The sequence below is a fragment of the Bombus terrestris genome, chromosome 10 (assembly GCF_910591885.1).
Source record: "Bombus terrestris chromosome 10, iyBomTerr1.2, whole genome shotgun sequence".
Lineage (NCBI taxonomy): Eukaryota > Metazoa > Arthropoda > Insecta > Hymenoptera > Apidae > Bombus > Bombus terrestris.
Window position 1 is genome coordinate 8,675,392 of NC_063278.1, and position 19,212 is coordinate 8,694,603.

Consider the following 19,212-nt stretch of genomic DNA (forward strand, 5'->3'; position numbering starts at 1 on the left):
ATCTTTGGGCAATTATATAAAATATATTACTTTTTAATTGAAATTGTTGTTCAGAAATCCCCCATAGCTGCAATAATATTATATAATGCTGTTCTTGCATCATTCTTTTCAAATACACTTAAAACTTCCATTGCCCTTTGTGAATGTCTTTTCTGTAATTGTTTTGTTAATTCTACTCCAGGTCCCATCATAACAATTTTATGAATCTGCATATTAAATTGTTAAGATGACTTATTCATAAATGAAAAACAAATTATTACACATTCAAAAATATATTTACATTTGATATGCTTACCTTAACATAGTCTACATTATTTACAGATTCCAAACCTTTATCAATTTCTGTCAAAATTGATGGGTCATGTTCAATATGAAACATAATTGGTGCAGAACATAGATTGAATGTTACATTTTGATCTTTTGTAATAAATGGACCTAAATCTAAGCATGCTTGCCAAGCCAACGCTAAGTGTTTTCCAAAATTGTAACCTTGTTCCTGTATTTCATTGCTGTGTCCTGCTAATTTTAATGCACCTTTACAAGATTTTCCTAATAAGGCACCAGCACTTAAAACATTTCTAAGAGTCCATTCCTTTACTGCATAATCCTTACGATCTTCAAGTGGTATAGAAGGTAAAGGATTATTTTGATTATCTCTACGTCCTACAAATTCTGCCTCTGCTAAGTCTCTTACAGCACTTGACATTAATTCAACAATCTAAATGTGATTATAATATAAAATATAATACAAATAATTTATATAAATTAAACTACCTAATTTTTATACACACATCTTGATTGCGAAGATTTGCTAATTCAGCACAAGAATTTGCCAATAAATAGTCTCCACTTAGTAGTGCAATTTTATTACCAAAATTCATATCATTCAATTCTGATGTTTCTAGATAAACATCAGATTCTATATTTACTAAACCTTTGTGAACAAGATGACTAGTACGTATCATTTCAGTTACTTCTGCTAAAGCTCTTTGACTAAATAAAAATTCGTTTAATATTATTTTTGTTACAAATTTATGATGCTTTAAAATTTTATATTATTAAAAGCTATACCTGTGTAATACACCTGCAGCTTTGTCTTCCTCCATATCATCTACGCCTAAATGACCAGCAGCTTTTGAAATTAACAATACAATAAGACCCCATGCTTGCATGTTGTTACGTCCATTATAAATAACACTTCTATAATAAATTTAAATAAATGTTGATATAGAGAAGAACTAATAGTACTGTAGATTTATAAGAAATACATTAATAAAATTCTTACTTGGCTGTTTTTAACAAAGGATGATTAGATCCTACTAGTTTTCTCAAATGTAAAGCTACATTTGCTATTTCATCGCTTAAGAGCCACCGTAAACTTAAAAATGATGTTGGATATCCAACAATTTTCTCTGCTTCTGAAACAGCTCTGTTCCAATCTGGCTTTTGACTTCCTGTAAGTTTTGCTTCAACTTTGTTGGATTGATGTAAATGGAATCTGTTTTGTGTAGAAATGTGGATATTTCTTTGTCTTTCACAATTCACATTATGATCACTGCATAAGATCCCTCTGGTTATATTTCTGTTTCTCAATAAATTAAATGTAATTTTGTTCGTAGACATTTTTGTACTGCACACACCCGTGGAATTCGTTTTCTCTCGACATTAACATTAGTCACACATTCAACAGGTATAACGCACATGATTAACATTTCAGGCTTTCACTTTTGACCTTATTCTTAAAAGATATCATGTGATCTGTCTTTAGGTATAAAAAGTTATTCATTTTTCATCATGGAAAGTCATTAAACAAATATATAACTTATATATTTATACATGGTTTTATAATATATTTTATTGAGGTCGTTAAATTAAATAGAGCAATGTGCATGAATTCTTTTATATAAGAAGGTAATGTTTTAATCATGGACTGTACTCCTATATCTATGGTCTGGTATGCAAAGAGTATGTAGAGAGAATATGTAGAGAATTAAGATGAAATTAGTGTTGCAGGAATGTTTCTATATTATGTCTATTCTCATGGTATTTAAACTTATCCACAATTATGCAGTTATATGAAATTATTAATTTTATATTGTATAAGTTAAGAAAACAAAACAATAAGCGGAAAAGTACAGATGTAATGCAATAGAAATATGAGAATGAAACACTGAGAATATAAAGAAAAATGAAGTAACGTAGAAAGTTACTAAGAATTAAAGATTGAGAAAATTATAATATAAAGATATAGATATAAGCATAGCTCTATAGAGACCAAGCAATAACTAACGGAGATGATGCTGTTTCGGGGGATCAGGGAACGTGATACGTAGGGCCGCATAAATGATTGGTTGTGATTGCGCAAGCGCAATCTTATTCTTATCAAGTAAAAATGAATTAGTATAACTGGTTAACTGATTTATTTTCCCCTTCTGATATACATCATTGAATGAGTATCAATGCGGCCCCAATTATCACATGACTTTGTCTCCCACTCCCCGGAAGCAACTAAGTTTGCACTCAATCACTATATGAATTCCTGTGTCTATATACGAAGCAATCATAATATGAAGCAGGGAATTGCACAGTAAAGATTGTATTCATCAAAACAAAATGAGAGCAAACAACTTTCCTAAACGCCATCTCCAGATAGAATAACGTATTGTTAGGATTGAAAACGTAAGTATTCGATACATGCCGGAGAAGGAAATAAACTGAAATTGGAACTGTAAAATTGTTTTGTCAAATTATATAGGTATCAAATGTGTCTTCTTAAGCAAGTTAAAAAGTTCAAGTTTAATGTTCATTTTAATAAAAAATGTAATGTAACTTTAATTAATTTGGTTCAGAGAAGAAAAGATGTATCGTAGGTATATGTATGAAGGCAATCATGTATAAATACAAATCATATAATCTAATAAAAATACCATCTTAATCCCTAGCATTACCTTTCTAAATATTACCAGAGAGAAATTACCTTTCTGATATCACCTACATACTACTTGTATGTATGTTGAACATATAAATGGTAGTTGGATAGTATCTCTCTCTCTCTGATAGTACATATATGTATATTCAGTCAGAGACTCTAAATGCATATACATATAATAGCACACTTGTACAGCCAATAGTCGGTGTGGGTTGTTAGATTTGTATTTTTATCATGATCTAATAATCTAATTTGTGAATTTTGCTTTTGTATTGGCATTTGTGAATAAATATTTCTACCATAATGTTAAATATTATTCTATGTCGTCGCATGTTACGGGCTGGATATAATGAAAAAAGACTCTGGACCAGATCATTTGTAACGTGTTCAATTAAATCACGAAGACAAATTTCTTATCGCGAAGAAGTTTTATCTCACATTTTGACACGTACTCTAATATACCCTGCCATTGGAATTAGGGTAATATTTTTAATTTACATATTCTACCTTCATAAAATATTATAAACGTTAATCAAGGATTTGTAACAATGTTTTTTTGAAATATTGGGTGTTTACTAATTCTCCAATTATTATTGTATCAAATTTAAATCATGGAAATAAGTTAAATGTTTATTAATTAATAATAAATAAATAACATATAACATATTAAGTAATGTTAATTAAACAGGTATTTATTTCAAAGCATCTCTTTATTGCTTCTGCAGATATAACATTTACATAATGGGTAGAACTTCAAGAAAACGACATCAAAAGAAGAAGCTAAATAAAGAAATAGCAGAAAATACAGAAGACAGTTTGATGCATCTTAGATCTTGGTTATTAACAAAGAACTGTTCATCAGTTTATGATCTTATTCCATTTAACTTTCTTATTACAGGACGAGGATTAAAAACATTAAAAGACATTAAAATTAATGATATATTGATCAAACTACCTTATGAAATCTTAATAACAACATGTACATTATCTCAAAGCAATGTCAGTATTTTATTTTCAAACACTGAACATTATAGTGCTCAATGTTTATTAGCAGTATTTATTTTGTACGAATCACATTTAGAAAATGCTTCAAAATGGTATCACTATATCAATAGTTTGCCACGAAATCTAACAAATCCAGATTTTTGTACACAAAAAGAAAAGAATTTGTTACCTACATTAATTACAGATTATATGAATGAGTTCCATAAAATACATAATGATTTTCGATTATTAATTAGATCTATGAATAATTTGAAGTTAAATGGAGAATCTCATTGTCCTCATTGCAACTTACATCTTAAGAAAATAATTACATTTGAAAGATACAAATGGGCATATTATATTGTTAATACAAGAGCTGTATACATAGATGCAGCTGAAATTGAGAAAGATCAAGATATTACTATTAATATAAAACAACCAAATAATTTAGCTTTAGCACCATTTTTAGACTTATTTAATCATAATATACATACCACAACACATGCATCTGTAGTTATAAATAAAAGTGGGAATAAATTTTACCAAATTACTACCTTAAATTCATTCAATTTAGGATCACAAGTTTTTATCAATTATGGTGCACATAATAGCGTTAAATTATATGTCCATTATGGCTTTTTTATACCAGATAATCCATTAGATGAAATTTATTTTGATATTTCTGACGTAAAAGTTTGTTTTGATGTCCCAAAATTTAAATTGGATTTTATTATTTCTAATAATTTACAACAAAACATGGCATTTACAAGAGATGGCTTAAATTATAATGCACTCTGTACATTATTCATAATGAATACAAAATTACAGAAAGATCATTGGAATACAAAATTATATGGAAATTCATTTATGTCAGAGGAGATAATAGATGCATGTAATATAGCAAAACCAATTTTAAATCTGAAAAAAAATGAACTACTAAATCATTTGACTACTATGAAAAAACTGAAATATTATACACAATGTTTTTCAATTGCAATAAGTCTTGTAGAAGAATATATTACAATATTAAATGAATCATATAATAGTCTGTGTACATTTCACTAATTTGATGAAAATATATAATTGATGACATAAAGATATAATTTGTAATATGTATATAGGAGAATGTTTGTTGTAAAAGAGTCATTTAGAAACTAAGCTTATAAACTATATAAATTAATAAACTAATATGTACTGAGAATTTCTTAATTTTTCCAGAATACATGATTAGATTTCTGTTTCAGGTACCAAATGATTAATTTTGATAGAATTGATTAGTTTGAGTTTTGTATGACTCATATTCAAATAATTTATACCTTTACACTACTTTAATAAAAACAATAGCATTATTCATTAAATTTTATTTGTTTTTCTATCGTGTGAAATAAGATATATCTTCATTTATTTATAATTTTGAACAAAATATTTTTGCATTTGATAAATTATTAATAGTATCTAAGGAATCTTTAAAATATTTAATAATATTTTTTATTAATGTTCAATACAAGTTTAATTATTTTTATAGTGTTGCAGTGGAAATGTAATTGATCGTACACAGAAAAAGAAATCTATTATAAGTTCTGTTAAATTTCCATTGGTAATACCTGGATTTACTGGGGGAAAATCAGGACAACAAAAAAGAGATTGTTTTCATCCTGGTGTATCTAGTTTAAGCCATGAATCTATTAATATTCAAGAAAGGGAGACAGTTAAATCTGCAAATATGATTAGAGCAATGCTTAGATATATTTGGCCAAAAGTAAGTTATCTTACAGACCTAATTAATATTGTAATAATATAGCTATATCTATTCATAGGATGATCCAGATATTCGAAGAAGAGTTAAAATAGCCATGGGTTTACTTGTTGGTGCAAAAGCTCTAAATGTTGGCGTTCCTTTCATTTTTAAATGTGCAATAGATACTCTTAATACCCAACACATGGCAACTACTGGTAATGCCATTTTAAGTCTAGAAACTGGATCAGATACGGTTGCAACAGTAGCAACATCATTACTTATTGGATGTATGTACAAAAATCATATAAATTATTATTATAAAAAGAATATTTTTTCTGATTTATAAATTGTTGAGAGTAGATATTTTCTATTAATATTATTATATTGAAAAACAGATGGAGTAGCACGTGCTGGTGCAGCTGGATTTAGTGAATTGAGAAATGCAGTATTTGCAAAAGTTGCTCATCATTCTATTCGAAAAATAGCTAAAAATGTATTTTTGCATTTACATAATTTAGACATGGCTTTTCATTTAGGTAGACAAACTGGAGCATTATCTAAAGTAAGATAATTTTATTGTTCCTATTTTTATTATTTGAAATAATCATTTATTCAATACAAATTGTTGTAGACAATAGATAGAGGGAGTCGTGGTATAAATTTTGTATTAAATGCTATGGTATTTAATATTATTCCTACTGTTTTTGAATTATCATTAGTTAGTACAGTCTTATATTTAAAATGTGGAGCAGAATATGCAAGTATTGCTCTTAGTTGTGTTGGAATTTATGCATTATTCACATTGGCTATTACTCAATGGCGAACGAAATTTAGAATTTTTATGAATCAAGCAGAAAATGAAGCAAGTAATAAAGCAATAGATTCACTTATCAATTATGAAACAGTAAAGGTATATTTTGTACTTTATTCATTTTTACAATTGAATGGGCTGTTGTAATAAGGAGGCAGCTCCACTTTAACATAATTTAAACAAATCAACAAAAATCAAGTACTGTTTCAAACATGTTATAAATTTATGGTCAATCTATATACATGTTAATGTACTTTTACACTAAATATAAAATCTATACATTTCTTATTGTTCAATAAATATAATTTTCAATATTGGAGCTACTTTCCTTTTGTGCCAAAAGTAGAAGCAAAATGGTAAATTACTAAAAGAATTAAAGAGATTTAAAAAGAGATTATATTTTATTATAATCAGGACTATAATGATTAATGCATTTAAAAAGAATGATATTCGAAGTATATGTAGAATCATCTTCAAGTAACTTATCCTCTCAGAAGCCTATCGTCAGAATTGTCTGAAGTTTTTTGGTTTTGTTATAGAACCATATCTTATTTTCTACAACATACTTCTTTGCAAGTTCTAACAGGCCTTTATATTTTGAAACTTTTAATGGTAAGAAGTTTTTATACATTGATTGAAGATTATTCATTGTTATAAATGTTTGCTTTTTGATATTGAACATTTTTACTTGTTCAAATTTATTCTTAATGTATTTAGCTAGAGCTAATATGCCTCTTTACTTAGAGCTAATTCCTTTTTCCTTACTAAGTCTAAGATCACATTTTTTTTTAATGAAACGAAATGAAAAAAGTAGAGCTGCCTCCTTTTTGCTCCAAATCTTTCAATTACGATATTTATATTTCCATAAAATTCTAGTATTTGTACTGTATAAATAATTTATTTTTATATGTTTTATGCTAGTATTTTAATAACGAAAAATTTGAAGCTGAAAGATATGACGAATCGTTAAAGAAATATGAAATTGCATCACTTAAAACAAGTACAAGTCTAGCAATGCTAAATTTTGGACAAAACGCTATATTTAGCGCTGCACTTAGTTTAATAATGGTACTAGCATCCAATAATATTATAGAGGGTAATTTTTTAATGTTTACAATGTATATAACATAAAGTGTAAATTTTGATGTGATATTTAATAATATTTGATAATAATAACGAATCAAATGTAGGTACCATGACAGTAGGAGACTTAGTAATGGTTAATGGTCTTTTATTCCAACTATCAGTTCCCTTAGGATTTTTGGGTTCAGTATATCGTGAAGTTAGACAAGCTCTCATCGATATGCAAACTATGTTTACTTTGATGGCAATGAATACTGCTATTAAGGTACTTATACATACTTTCTAAGATTTATTGATTATAAATAATTAATACAGTTTATGATATAATACCAGTCGAAAGAGAATGCAACACACTTTCATATAACTTCAAAGAATTCCGATATTGAATTTAAGAACATTAGCTTTCACTATGTTGAAGGCAAGCCTATTTTTAAAGATATTAATTTTACTATTCCAAGTGGTAAAAAGATAGCTATTATTGGAGGTTCTGGTTGTGGGTAAGTTTTAAATATAATATACATAATTTTTATAAAAGTAAAGTATTGATTAATAATATATGCTTTTTAGTAAAACAACATTAGTAAGATTGTTATACCGATTTTTTGAACCACAATCTGGAGCTGTTTTTATAAATGGACATAATATTCGAGATATTGATTTAGATATCTTAAGAAAATCAATAGCAATTGTTCCTCAGGTAATTTTATCATTTATTATCAATTTAAATCATAAATTTTAATTAAAAAAGATTTAGTAATATACATATAATTAAAATATTAAAATCAACAAATTATTCTAGGACACTGTTCTCTTTCATGAAAGTATCTTTTACAACCTTCATTATGGTAATTTATCTAAAAGTAAGGAGGATGTTTTTGAAGCTGCCAAAATGGCAAATTTACATGATTCCATTCTTAAATGGCCAAAAGGATATGATACACCTGTTGGAGAACGTGGTTTAAAGTTAAGTGGTGGTGAAAAGCAACGAGTAGCAATTGCTAGAGCAATTTTAAAAAATAGCCCAATATTAATTTTTGATGAAGCCACATCATCTCTAGATTCTATTACAGAACATGTAAGTACCTATTATATGTTAAATGTTATTACTATAAATATTTAACTCTGATAACATACTTTCAGAATATTCTTGAAGCATTACGTAGAGCAACCGTCGGCCGGACTTCCATTGTTATAGCCCATCGATTATCTACTGTTATGGATTCAGATGAAATTTTTGTATTAGATAATGGTAGTTTGATTGAAAGAGGAACACATGACTCTTTATTAGCTGTGCCAAATTCTTTATATTGCAAATTGTGGGAAACACAACACATAGGAATGCTCAAATCTAGTCAAGAAAAAGATAATAACTGTAGAACTCCAGGAGTTTGAAACAGAAATTGTATAATGCACAGGTAATAATGTCATACAGTCTTGAACTTGAAATTAACCATTTGAACGTACTGAAAAATCTATATATATCTCAACAATAGATTCTTATTTCTATAATTTTTTCTGTTTATCGTAATCTAACAAAATGGGCCAAAAATATTTCCAAAAAGTCGATTTGATTCTAATTAAACATTTCCCAGTTTTAATACAAAATTAATATTACGTAAGATTAAATATTTATTATTTAATGTATTATTGTATATTGTAAATGCAACTAGCAATAGTAAATTAGGCAAATTACCTGTAATAATAAAAATTTGTAACATAATAATATACATGTGCATTATATATAATATTTTTAATTTGTTACACAATTAGAAGTCTGTGATTAAATTTCTAAAGTATAATTATTATCACAATTAATGTTTGAAAAGTATAGTCAATAGAACGAAAATAAAAAGATGAGTAAAAATTTATTATTATTACTATTCCTCTTTATTCTATGTATATATAGATTTATCACAAAATAGTAATATACGATATATAAATATCTTTAAATAAAATCGAAATATTTCATTCCTTATATATATACATGCATTTGTCATTTACAAAAATATGTTTTTAAGTATTTTCATTTGAACAGATTTCTTTAAATACATATAACTCTAAACAACATTGATTAGAGAAATGTTGTGCATTGGTTACCTTGGAAACCGGTTAAAAACAACTATGGATGCTGATTAGTCTTGAATAAGTTTGGATAATGATATAATAATTTGTTCTTATAAAAACTATGCTAGTTGTGATGTAGAATTTGCAAATAAAACATGCAAACTGAAGTTCCTCCGTTGCCTGTAGTACACTTCAATGCCCATAAGAATCTCAATAGGTAATCATAGTAGTGCCAAGCATTTTATAAATATTTTGATGTATATTTGTGATGTAAATTGAGAACTGAATACTTTATATTATCATGATGATGTGTCTGTAACAAACATTTTAGTATATATGTATATTGTTTTACAATTTAATTTTTTTTTATTTAATTTTTTCACATATAATATATTTGTGTTATTTACATATTTATTATATATTTAAATTGTATTTTCTACTATAAATCTTGAGAAATCTTTTGTATAATTTACAGAAGACAAAATTCTAACTTAGCAAGATCATCAGTGGAAACAAAAATTAATTCATCTCACAAAAATATAGCATATCTCTCCTCTAAGAAAAAAATCCTACATCCTTTACTTGGTTCGTATTAAAATTTCAATAAGAATTAATACATTAATTCATAAAACATTAATTAATAGGTACTTTATTCTACTATTAAAGGATTTATAATATTTTATTTTTAATATTTAAATTAATGAAGTAATTATCAATGTCTCTTAAACATACGTGATTCCTGGATGTTTAAAACAATCTTTTAACATTAATATTTAATATACAGTACGACCATATCAAAGTAATGTTCAACAATGTCCTTCTTTGGAACAATCAAAACCTAATAAGAGTAGCATTGAACAAAGAGTTCTGTCTGCAAAAATGTTACGTATTAAAGAGCTACAAAATCAGTTGGCGGATGCACACTATCGATTAAATGTAATGATTTCAAATTGTATCACATAAATTTACATATTTCTAAAATTCATGTATATATTACAAGTATATATTAATTACAGGCATATTGAATATAATTATATATTTATATATAATATAATTATATATTTCCACAGGAATTAGCAACTGAAAACAAATTATTACGAGCATTGCAGAAAAGACAAGATTCTGCATTAAAACGTTATGAAGGAACAAATGCTGAACTTCCGCGGATTATTAATTCACATCATGAGGAATTGAGAGTACTTCAGATTAAATATAAAAAATTAAAAACTTTACAAAAAGAAACATGTAATTTATTAAAGGAAAAAGAAAATGAGCTTCAACAGTTACAGGTAGATATTAATATATATAACGTTTTCAAACAAAAAATGAAAATATCAATAGTTATATATTATCTCTTAGTCGCAAAATAAGCATCTATTACAACTTAGTAAGGATCGTAATTTGGGAGAGAGAGAAAAGTTACAAATAGAAGTTTCTGATTTAAATCATAGAATACAACAACAACAAGATACCATAAAGGTAATCTCATATTTGTAACTGATTTCTTACATAATATTTATACATTTAATTATTTTATTAGACACTACATAAAAAACTAACTCTTGAAACTAAAAGTTTAAAACAACAATTGCATCTAGAAATTTCTAAGCGTAGAGAAACACAAAAACATTTAGATGAAACAACAGAAAAATTAAGATCTTTAGAAAATTTACTAGATAATAGAGAACGAAGATTATATTATAGTGGACAATTATTGTTTCCTGATAAGAATCGACGTTTTGGCACACAGTCTCTCACAAACCTAAGAGATATTAGGTATGTGGAAAATATAATACTAAACTAATCATTTCTTCATATTCGGTGATTTCTTCTAGCTCATCAAATCCATTAAAGATACCAAGTAAAAACAAAAAATGGCAAACAGATATCCAAAAAGACAGTTTGGTAAAAATAAATTTTATTGTATAATTGTGTATACTATTTATATCTTCTGAAAATAGATATTATGTTCATCTCATATTGATAACTTTCAGCCCATGCTTCATACATCTGAATTAAATGAAAAGAACATCAAAACAGAGGAAAGGATAATTTCAAACCAAACTTTAGACTGTATAAAATCTGAAACAATGACAAATTTGGAACAAGTACGAAGATATCGTCTTCAAAAATCGCCATATAAAAGTACATTGAATAATTCAGAAGAAAAATCCAGGGAAGTAGATTTCTCTATAAACGAAAATTCAGAGTTTTCAATAGGTTTAGAAAAATCAGAACAATTAGGAAAACAACATAAAGAGGAGGAGAAATATCAAATAAGCGCAGTTAAATTTAGGAAAATATATAACAACCGAAAATGTCAAAATTTTATCAGTTCATCTGGAGGTAGTGAAAGCGAAAATGAAAATGAACATGAAAATGATACAAATAATTATACGAATGCAACTAATAATTCTAAGCAACTGCATGCAAGGTTTGTATGATTTGTATTTATTTTTATTTAAAATAATTATTTAATTGTAACATATTTTATTATCTTTCAGATTAATTAGCAGTGCAGATGAAACTTCAGATTCAAAAGATTCTGATTGTAAATATAGAAATAAATTGAGGGTTTTAGTAAAAGAAAGAAAAAATTCCTATGTAAGTGATTCAGAAATAGAATCTGAAATAAGAAAACAATCAATTGAACATTACTTGACAGTGAATCATCAAAATGATACACTCAAATTAATTTCATCTGTTTATGACAATCAAGCTCATAATGACTCTGATAAAGAAACAGAAAAATTTACATCTTCAAAAAATATATTAAATGAATCACAGAATGTTTATCAATCTTTAATTGATGAAATGCATATACAAACTAAAAATGTAGGAAATGAAAACATATATGCTGAATATGATATACACACAGAATATAGAAACTCGGGAAATATAGAAAACTATATGTTTGGACAAGCTCCATCTAAAATACAAGAATTTAATAATGTAAGTATGAAAAAAGATGATTTTAAAAATGAATCATCATTACAAACATATTCTAAAAATGAACATGATGTATCATTCGAAACTAATATAGAGCCAGTAGATATTGAATCAAAAATATCACACACAAATGAAACTCTTTTTAATGGTACACAAAAAAGATCCTCTACACAAGATTTATTAAATTCTTCACAGAATTTAAATAAAGCAACAATAAACAAAGTAGATACAACAGAAGTAGGAATATTAAGTGAAAATATGCTGCTACAGAACTATAGTTTAGAAACAAAAAATAAATTAAATAAGAATGAGTTTCAAAATGTTGATATGATTTCACACAATGTACAATCTCATGATAATGATTCAGTTCATGATACATTAACTGATGTTAGTACTATGTCTGAAAGCAATATAAAAACAAAAATGACAGATTATAACAAAGAAAAGTTATTAGCATCAATGAAAGCTATTGATAATAATGAAAACATTGAATTTCTAAACCAAGATTATGAAAAACATAATATAACAAGAAGAAAGCAAATCATAGAAAATGTGTTCCCTGATTTACCATCTCACATGAAGAAAAAGCAAGAAATTATTAAAGATATATTTGATACTGATGTAATTAAAAATGAATCAACAGATAGTTGTAATAAATTACACTGAAATATAAATGAAAAAAAAAGAAATACTAAAATATCTACAAGGTTAAAACATAGACTATATAAATAATTATAATATGTGTGTAACTATATTTTTTTTATAATACAAATATTACTATATATACATGTACATCTCTATTTTGAGAGGTTAGGAACTTCTTATTTAATGTAATAAATTATTTAAGGATATGCTATTAAAAGCTTTATACATTTTTTGCCCTAATTTTAGTTCTTTAATAAATATCTATTATATTAATAATTTAAGTGTTTATAAATTATTAGATTTATTTTATGGTTGTCAATATCAATATATGCAGAGTGTACGTATATGTGTATTATGTAATTAATGTTACATTAATTATATTTATATTTGTATATTTGTTGGTAATAAAGAAACAATAACATCTAATAAACAAGGTATTCTAAAATGCATTAAATTACATATATTAATGTATAAACTTGAAAATATAACTATATCAATGCGTATGTATATATTCTTTAAATTACTCATAATTCTCTACAAATTTTGAGTTTTTTATGACAATTAAAAAGATAGTTCAATTAGTCACAATGGTGACATTATGTAGATATAATATAATATCACTTATTTGAATAAAGAAACTGATATGGATAATATTTTATTCAAAAAGATATGGTTAACAATAATATATATTAAAAACATGATTATTAAAAATAAAAGAATACTCATATTTAATATTTAGACTATATTTAATTTTAACATTACATTCAATATTACCTGTAATATTGTAATATGTACTTAATTATAAATGATAACAAAATAGAAATTTTTTATTTGTAAATTGCACAATCTGTTACCCAAATAAAGAACCATCTTCGGAGATGTAACATTTTCGGATATATAAAAATAAACTACAAATTTTTATATCAAGTTTTACATGCGTATACAGATCTTTGTTTCAGAGATTGGCAATACTGAACTCAGGACTCAGGATTGACAAGAAAGAAAGCAAACAAGGAAGCAACAAAAAGGAACCTGTTGTGCACAGAAGGCAGTGGAATGAAGATACGCCGCGAATACAAATTCCATAATGAACACCAAAATAAACCATGAATATGCTTCTAATTCATATAACGGAGGTATTTGTTTATTCGTTTTAAGTAACTGATATTATCATCTCCTGAATGTAGTAATATTAATAAAAATTATACATACTTTGTTAAGAACATAGTAAAGAAGAATTGAAAAACCGTCTGCTGGGCGTCCTTATGGCGTCTGCTAGAATGACGCTTGAAAAACAAATTTGATTTCCATATGTAAAAAAAATAAAAATTAATTTTTTCGTAGTATTTTAATATTTTGCAGTATTAAAAATGTAACAAATTTTTTATTATTTTTATAGAATAACAAAGTTAAGATTTAAGAATTTTTTCGAAGACCGTAATATGTCATAATGTTAATAAAGATTTATACATTTATTGTTCAATAAATATTCACATTTGACACGATGAATAAAATGAAGATATATCACTGAAACTCCTTAATAAAGAATCGAAAATTCATTCCATAAGTTTATGTATTCTTTCACATTGCAAAATTTGTATAGTCATATTTTAAATAATGAAAAATATAAGCTTATTAATTATTAACTATTAATTTTTTATTATATAAACTGGTTTGTTTTATTTACGAAATGAATATATATTAATTTTTTCTAAAAACTTTTTAAAAGTATACCATTATAAAATCAATTAATTTTGCAATAATGACCATTTTAGGTATTATGGGAAATGATAGCCCAGGTGCATTATTAGATATGCTTGCAGAAGTTGCATCTCAGACGTTACATTCAGAGAAAAAGCGTAGTAAATTATTACTACCAGCACAATGCAAGTCGAAAACAGATTATGTAAAAAGAAAAACTCACGAATTAACCTTTAATGTGCCACAGCTTCTCTCTATGCCTGCATCACAATTAGTTAAACAATTTTCTATTTTCACAAGTGATGAATTAAAAAGGCAATACTCATATACATGTGCTCTTGTCATTGGATGTGTACAAAAATATACTAGTTTTGCAAGCGAAGGAAGAGCAAGAATGTCTATTAAAGCACATTTAGCAGAACATTTAGAATATTTAAAAACTAATAAAGAAGCGTGTAAGTAAACATAACATTTACACCTACTTACAAGGAAAGAAGTTATCTATTAATTATAAAACATAAATTATATTTTATAGATAAAACTTTTACTGCAAAGTCAGTAAGTTACAAAAATTATAAAATTAGTCCTCAAAGTAAGAAAAGCAGATTGCAACAATCAAGGAAACCGCAGGAAACATTAAATAAAGAAAATAAGAATGTTATTACAGAAAAATCAACAAATTACTTAAGAAATATTCTGTTAAATGATTCTACTTTTAATGAGTTGGATAAAAAGAAAAATGTTGAAACAGTAGAAAATTCTAAAAAAATACATAATTCTGAACAGAAAGATATAGAAAGAATGGATTTTAAAGTTCTTGGAGATCATAGTTATTTTGAACGCTTAAAAGATGAAATTCCTAGCAAGAAAGAAACATCACCATTTAACAATTCTCTTGAAAATGTGACAGATGAAAATGTAAGTAGTAAATATGAAATAAAAATATAACATGTGTAATTTTTAAATACAATTTTTTTCCTTATGTAGATTGTACTTATGGTTGTTGGTACTGACAGTGTTCATATGAAAGAATATCCACGTATTAATAAAAAATTGTCAGAAAAAATGAATCAAAAATCTGATACCGTTTATTTGCCAGGTAATTGTATAAAACATTTATAATACTTTAATGCATGTATCCGAAAACATTGAAATGTACAGATGGTGCAATAAACACAATTTTTTTACTTACTATAATACTTTAATGCATCCTGTATGTGTGTCATATTATCGCGTGTCTTCTTTATATAATATAAATACATACTTTTATGTTTATTTTTCTTTATTTATATGTAATATAAATATTTTGGTTTATTTCCAGAAATATCATGGTCAACTGAAAATGGTAACAAAAATACAGAAATTATAACTAGTAAACCCAAAGGGAAAGCAAAATTTATAGGTACTAGTAAAGAGGAAAGAGAAATGGCATTAGCTTTTATGGATCGTATAAAGAAAAAGGGAAATCCAACTGGAAGTAATCTCGAATGTCGAATTTGTAATCCACCACGAAGTTTCACAGCACCTACAACATTGGTGTCTCATTATCGCAGTCATGCTGGAATAAAACCATATGAGTGTCGTATATGTAGAGCAGTTTTTACGAGAAGACATAGCTTGAAATATCACATGTTAATTCATCAAAATCAAACGCGATTTACATGCGCTGATTGTGGAAAGAAATTTAGGCATCCATCACATTTCAGAGAACACAGACGTAGACACACTGGTGAAGCACCATTTGGATGTGATGATTGTGGACAACGGTAAGCAAAATGTGAAATACAATATATTAAAAATATTTATAATATAACACCTTTTTATTAAAAAAGATATTTTTATATTAATCAGATTTAAAACAAGAAACACTTACAAACGTCATTTAAAAACAAGACATGGAAAAGTTCTAACAACTACTGGAGAGTTGCTGTATCTGTCAGAAGAAGATTTTCAAAAGGTTCGAACTAATAGAAAGAAAAAGAATAATACAAATAAAGATCACATGATAGATGAGGGCATAATTGCAACAAAAACAATCATGCATTGTCAAAATGATAATGATCAATTACAAAATACTGCAACTGAGGAATATATTATAAATAATGATACCACTGATAGTGATAAAAATTGGAAATCAAGTGATACAATACAAATTATTAAAAATTGTTTTGAAACTTACGAGGTGTGTTCAGAACCTCATTTAAATAAGACTGAATCGATAGAGACTGAATTATCTATAAAAAATAGAGTTTTTAATAAAGACGAAAATAGTTTATCAGATGAATATGCAGATAAAGTAGAAGATAAATTGCCACAGTTGCAAAGTGGTTCTTATATTAAGTTAGAAATAGTTAAAGATGGAAATAATCAAATCATATGTCATGATAATGTTGGTCAACCTGAAATAATTTATCATAATATAAATGAAGCACCATCATATATTAAAGTAGAATATAGCAACTTAGTTAATGATTTAGAAAATGAGAATAGTATAGAATTTCAAGAAAATTTTAAATTCTCTGAAAATCAAATTAAGAATCCTATACAAATAATTAATGAAACTGAAAATTATTTTGATGAAGAATCCAATAATTCTGTAAGTGAACAAACAAAATTAATGCAAGTAGATACCCATATTAAAACGAAGAACAAAGATAGCAATAAACATATAATACTTAGTCAAGAACATATCAAATATGAAAAAGAAAATAGTGATATTACTACTCTTAATTGCAAACCTTTTCAAGAACTGGAGACCCATGAGATTGTTTCAGAAGACTTAATAGATTTAAATACATTGCAAGGAATTAATCAAATTACTAATAAAACAATATCAATTACGGATACCTTAGCGAACCAAAATGAAGATTATTTATTACAAGAAGATAAAAAATTAGGCAATTATCAAACAGTTATAACAAATTTGATAAAGAATCGAGTGATTGCATCTCCAAATTATGTTTTTGAAAAAGATCAAAAGTTATTAAACCAAGTTGAGCAACGCTTATATATTCATAATGAACCTTTAACTAGTATAATAGTACAAAATAAATGCATTAATATATTTCCACAAACTCAATCAAAAACACAATTAAATAAAAGTAAAAAATTTACACTCTTGAATAAACACATGCAAGCTATTAATGTAAAGCAAAATGAAAATCAAAATACAATTTTATTGTTGACCGATAATATGTTACAAAATAATATCCTTAAAATCGATCAAAATAATACTGCTGATACTGAAATTAAAGAACAGATATTTGAGAAAAGTAAGTAAGCATTAAAAGTTTTTTTAATTTTTTTGAATCAGGCATTCGCATTAAAAAAGATATAATTTTAAGATAAATTCCCTATTTCTATAGATACAGTTTTAATAAAAATGCACTTGTAGTATAAATAATACTACAATAACGTTTTGAATTTTTGTATATGTAAATATTGTTAGAAGAAGTGTAGATTTAATAATTTTTTATTATTTGAAGAAAGAAAGTTTAATATGTATAATAATAATTCTTCAAAAAAGAATGCATTTAATAAAATATTTTTAGATGATTTCGATCATACAAAATACACAGTATTAGCATAGCTTTGATATATAATAAAGGTTAAAAATTGAGTAAAAATGCATTTATATATATACATACACATATATTGTTTTCAAGTGACATAAAATTATTTCTAAAACTGTTCAACCTATAATTTCTGGAAACAAATTACAGATGTCACAAAGTTTTTATTAGGCATTCCAGATGTTAAAGTTGAAAAAATAGCGTTTATTAAATTTTCTATAACAATTTTTTATGTATATATTAACAAATCAATTATATAAAAGTTATTATTAATTTACTTCCTACAATAGAAATATAGATACTTAATAATAATTATATTTGTTTGTGTGCCAAATATTGGAAAATGTAGTACAAATTCATAATTTGCTTAGCCAAACAGAAATTTTTGATATCACTGGTGGTTGTTTTCTAAGTTCTCATATATCTTGCTTAAATGAATTACAAAAATATTGTTTATTGTATTTTATATTTATTTTAAGCAATTTATGGAGAATGTATTACCTGTTTCTATTTGTAGCACACTTTCTTCTTTTATACATATAGATCATATTTTTATCGCAAAATGTACAACATTTATAAACAGCAAATAATCATTCATTGTGCTATCTTTTTTAATATTTTGAAATACTTATATCTCTTCAAATATAGCTCAAAAATGTCTTCCATAAAAATTTAAGGTTTTCTTGATATTATACATATTCTCAACGTTTTCTTGTAAAAGTATATAAGCAATTTA

At 25.9% G+C, this 19,212-nt stretch overlaps 3 protein-coding genes across 11 annotated transcripts; 2 read left to right on the forward strand and 1 right to left on the reverse strand.

Annotated features, from left to right (window-relative positions):
• Positions 1-43: 43 nt before the first annotated feature.
• Positions 44-2,419, reverse strand: LOC100649816 (all trans-polyprenyl-diphosphate synthase PDSS2). Of its 2 annotated transcripts, none has more exons than XM_003398171.4 (6): positions 2,291-2,419; positions 1,286-1,951; positions 1,072-1,200; positions 792-993; positions 296-718; positions 44-206 (listed from the first exon to the last, which is right to left on the reverse strand). In XM_003398171.4, exons 2-6 carry the CDS (start codon positions 1,621-1,623, stop codon positions 51-53), a joined length of 1,248 nt encoding a protein of 415 aa, XP_003398219.1. In that variant the 5' UTR covers positions 1,624-1,951; positions 2,291-2,419; the 3' UTR covers positions 44-50. The 2 variants fall into 2 exon arrangements, with proteins under 2 accessions (XP_003398219.1, XP_048265045.1); XM_048409088.1 differs by having other exon boundaries at positions 1,286-1,762; positions 2,291-2,409.
• Positions 2,409-13,414, forward strand: LOC100642933 (iron-sulfur clusters transporter ABCB7, mitochondrial). 8 transcript variants are annotated; one of them, XR_007225278.1, is made up of 15 exons: positions 3,268-3,409; positions 3,655-3,928; positions 5,439-5,672; positions 5,731-5,938; positions 6,047-6,213; positions 6,283-6,561; positions 7,384-7,558; positions 7,653-7,810; positions 7,879-8,042; positions 8,113-8,242; positions 8,345-8,620; positions 8,686-8,960; positions 10,085-10,194; positions 10,680-10,898; positions 10,951-11,087. XR_007225278.1 is itself a non-coding variant. In XM_012312497.3 (13 exons), exons 2-12 carry the CDS (start codon positions 3,671-3,673, stop codon positions 8,935-8,937), a joined length of 2,301 nt encoding a protein of 766 aa, XP_012167887.1. In that variant the 5' UTR covers positions 3,268-3,409; positions 3,655-3,670; the 3' UTR covers positions 8,938-8,960; positions 9,581-9,776. The 8 variants fall into 8 exon arrangements, 6 of the variants coding, with proteins under 6 accessions (XP_012167888.1, XP_048265039.1, XP_012167887.1 ...); XR_007225279.1 differs by lacking the exon at positions 10,085-10,194; XM_012312497.3 differs by lacking the exons at positions 10,085-10,194; positions 10,680-10,898; positions 10,951-11,087 and adding an exon at positions 9,581-9,776.
• A 792-nt stretch (positions 13,415-14,206) lies between these two features.
• On the forward strand, positions 14,207-18,360 carry LOC100642813. Its single transcript, XM_012312502.3, has 6 exons — positions 14,207-14,339; positions 14,979-15,359; positions 15,440-15,822; positions 15,892-16,003; positions 16,226-16,670; positions 16,756-18,360. Exons 1-6 carry the CDS (start codon positions 14,291-14,293, stop codon positions 18,182-18,184), a joined length of 2,799 nt encoding a protein of 932 aa, XP_012167892.3. The 5' UTR covers positions 14,207-14,290; the 3' UTR covers positions 18,185-18,360.
• The last annotated feature ends 852 nt before the right edge of the window (positions 18,361-19,212 follow it).